The sequence below is a fragment of the Phytophthora parasitica genome, assembly GCF_000247585.1.
Source record: "Phytophthora parasitica INRA-310 unplaced genomic scaffold supercont2.30, whole genome shotgun sequence".
Lineage (NCBI taxonomy): Eukaryota > Oomycota > Peronosporomycetes > Peronosporales > Peronosporaceae > Phytophthora > Phytophthora nicotianae.
In genome coordinates, this window is record NW_008649016.1 from 760,447 (window position 1) to 761,200 (window position 754).

A 754-nucleotide genomic window follows, 5' to 3' on the forward strand; every position below is an offset into this window, starting at 1 on the left:
CGGGTACTAATTGGAGCCTCAGACGGAGTTTTAGTTGGAACGCTCGTCGTTGGTAGTTTCGTGGTTGGTGCACTTGTCGGAGCTACAGTTGGGATACTCGTCGGAGTACTCGGTTCCGTCGTGGATGTGCTACTTAGAGTCTCAGTCAGATCTTCAGCCGGAACGCTCGTCGCTGGTGGTTTCGTGGTCGGTGCACTAGTCGGAGTCGCTGAAGGAGCTTCAGTCGGAGCACTAGTCGCTGGCGATTCAGTCGTCGGCGCACTTGTCGGTTCTTCTGTCTGAGTTTGAGTTGGGATATGCGTTGGAGTATTCGTCACTGGCGATTCGGTCGTCGGGTCACTTGTCGGAGATTCAGTCGGGATGCTCGTTGGAGTACTCGTTGTCTGTGCTTCCGTCAACGGGGTACTTGTTGGAGCCTCCGTTGGAGTCGGAGTACTCGTTGGGGTCTCAGTCGGAACTTCGGTCGACACCTCCGTATCCAATTCAGACAACGTTGAAATACTGACACTTGTGCTTTCACCTTTCGTGAACTGCGATTTTCCTTCTACACAGTTTCCATCCGTGAAGGACAGTATATCCTCGATCGTCTCACCTGAGACGCTGGTCATGGTGATTTTTAGGTTGGAGAGATCCGATTTCTCGGTGCTGTCGCCGTCCGGCGAAGCGTGTGAGAGCTCAACGGGCAACAGAGGTGCTCAGTCAGAAGCTCAGCACTATCCAGAGCGTCTCATCTGGTCTTAGTGGCAGTATAATG

General features: G+C 53.2%; 1 protein-coding gene across 1 annotated transcript; it reads right to left on the reverse strand.

The window, feature by feature from the left end:
- Window positions 1–145: 145 nt before the first annotated feature.
- PPTG_12580 (hypothetical protein) lies at window positions 146–608 on the reverse strand (the record flags this gene model as incomplete). The annotated part of the gene is made up of 2 exons (XM_008908635.1): window positions 146–231; window positions 263–608. 2 exons carry the CDS (start codon window positions 606–608, stop codon window positions 146–148), a joined length of 432 nt encoding a protein of 143 aa, XP_008906883.1.
- Between the last annotated feature and the right edge of the window lie 146 nt (window positions 609–754).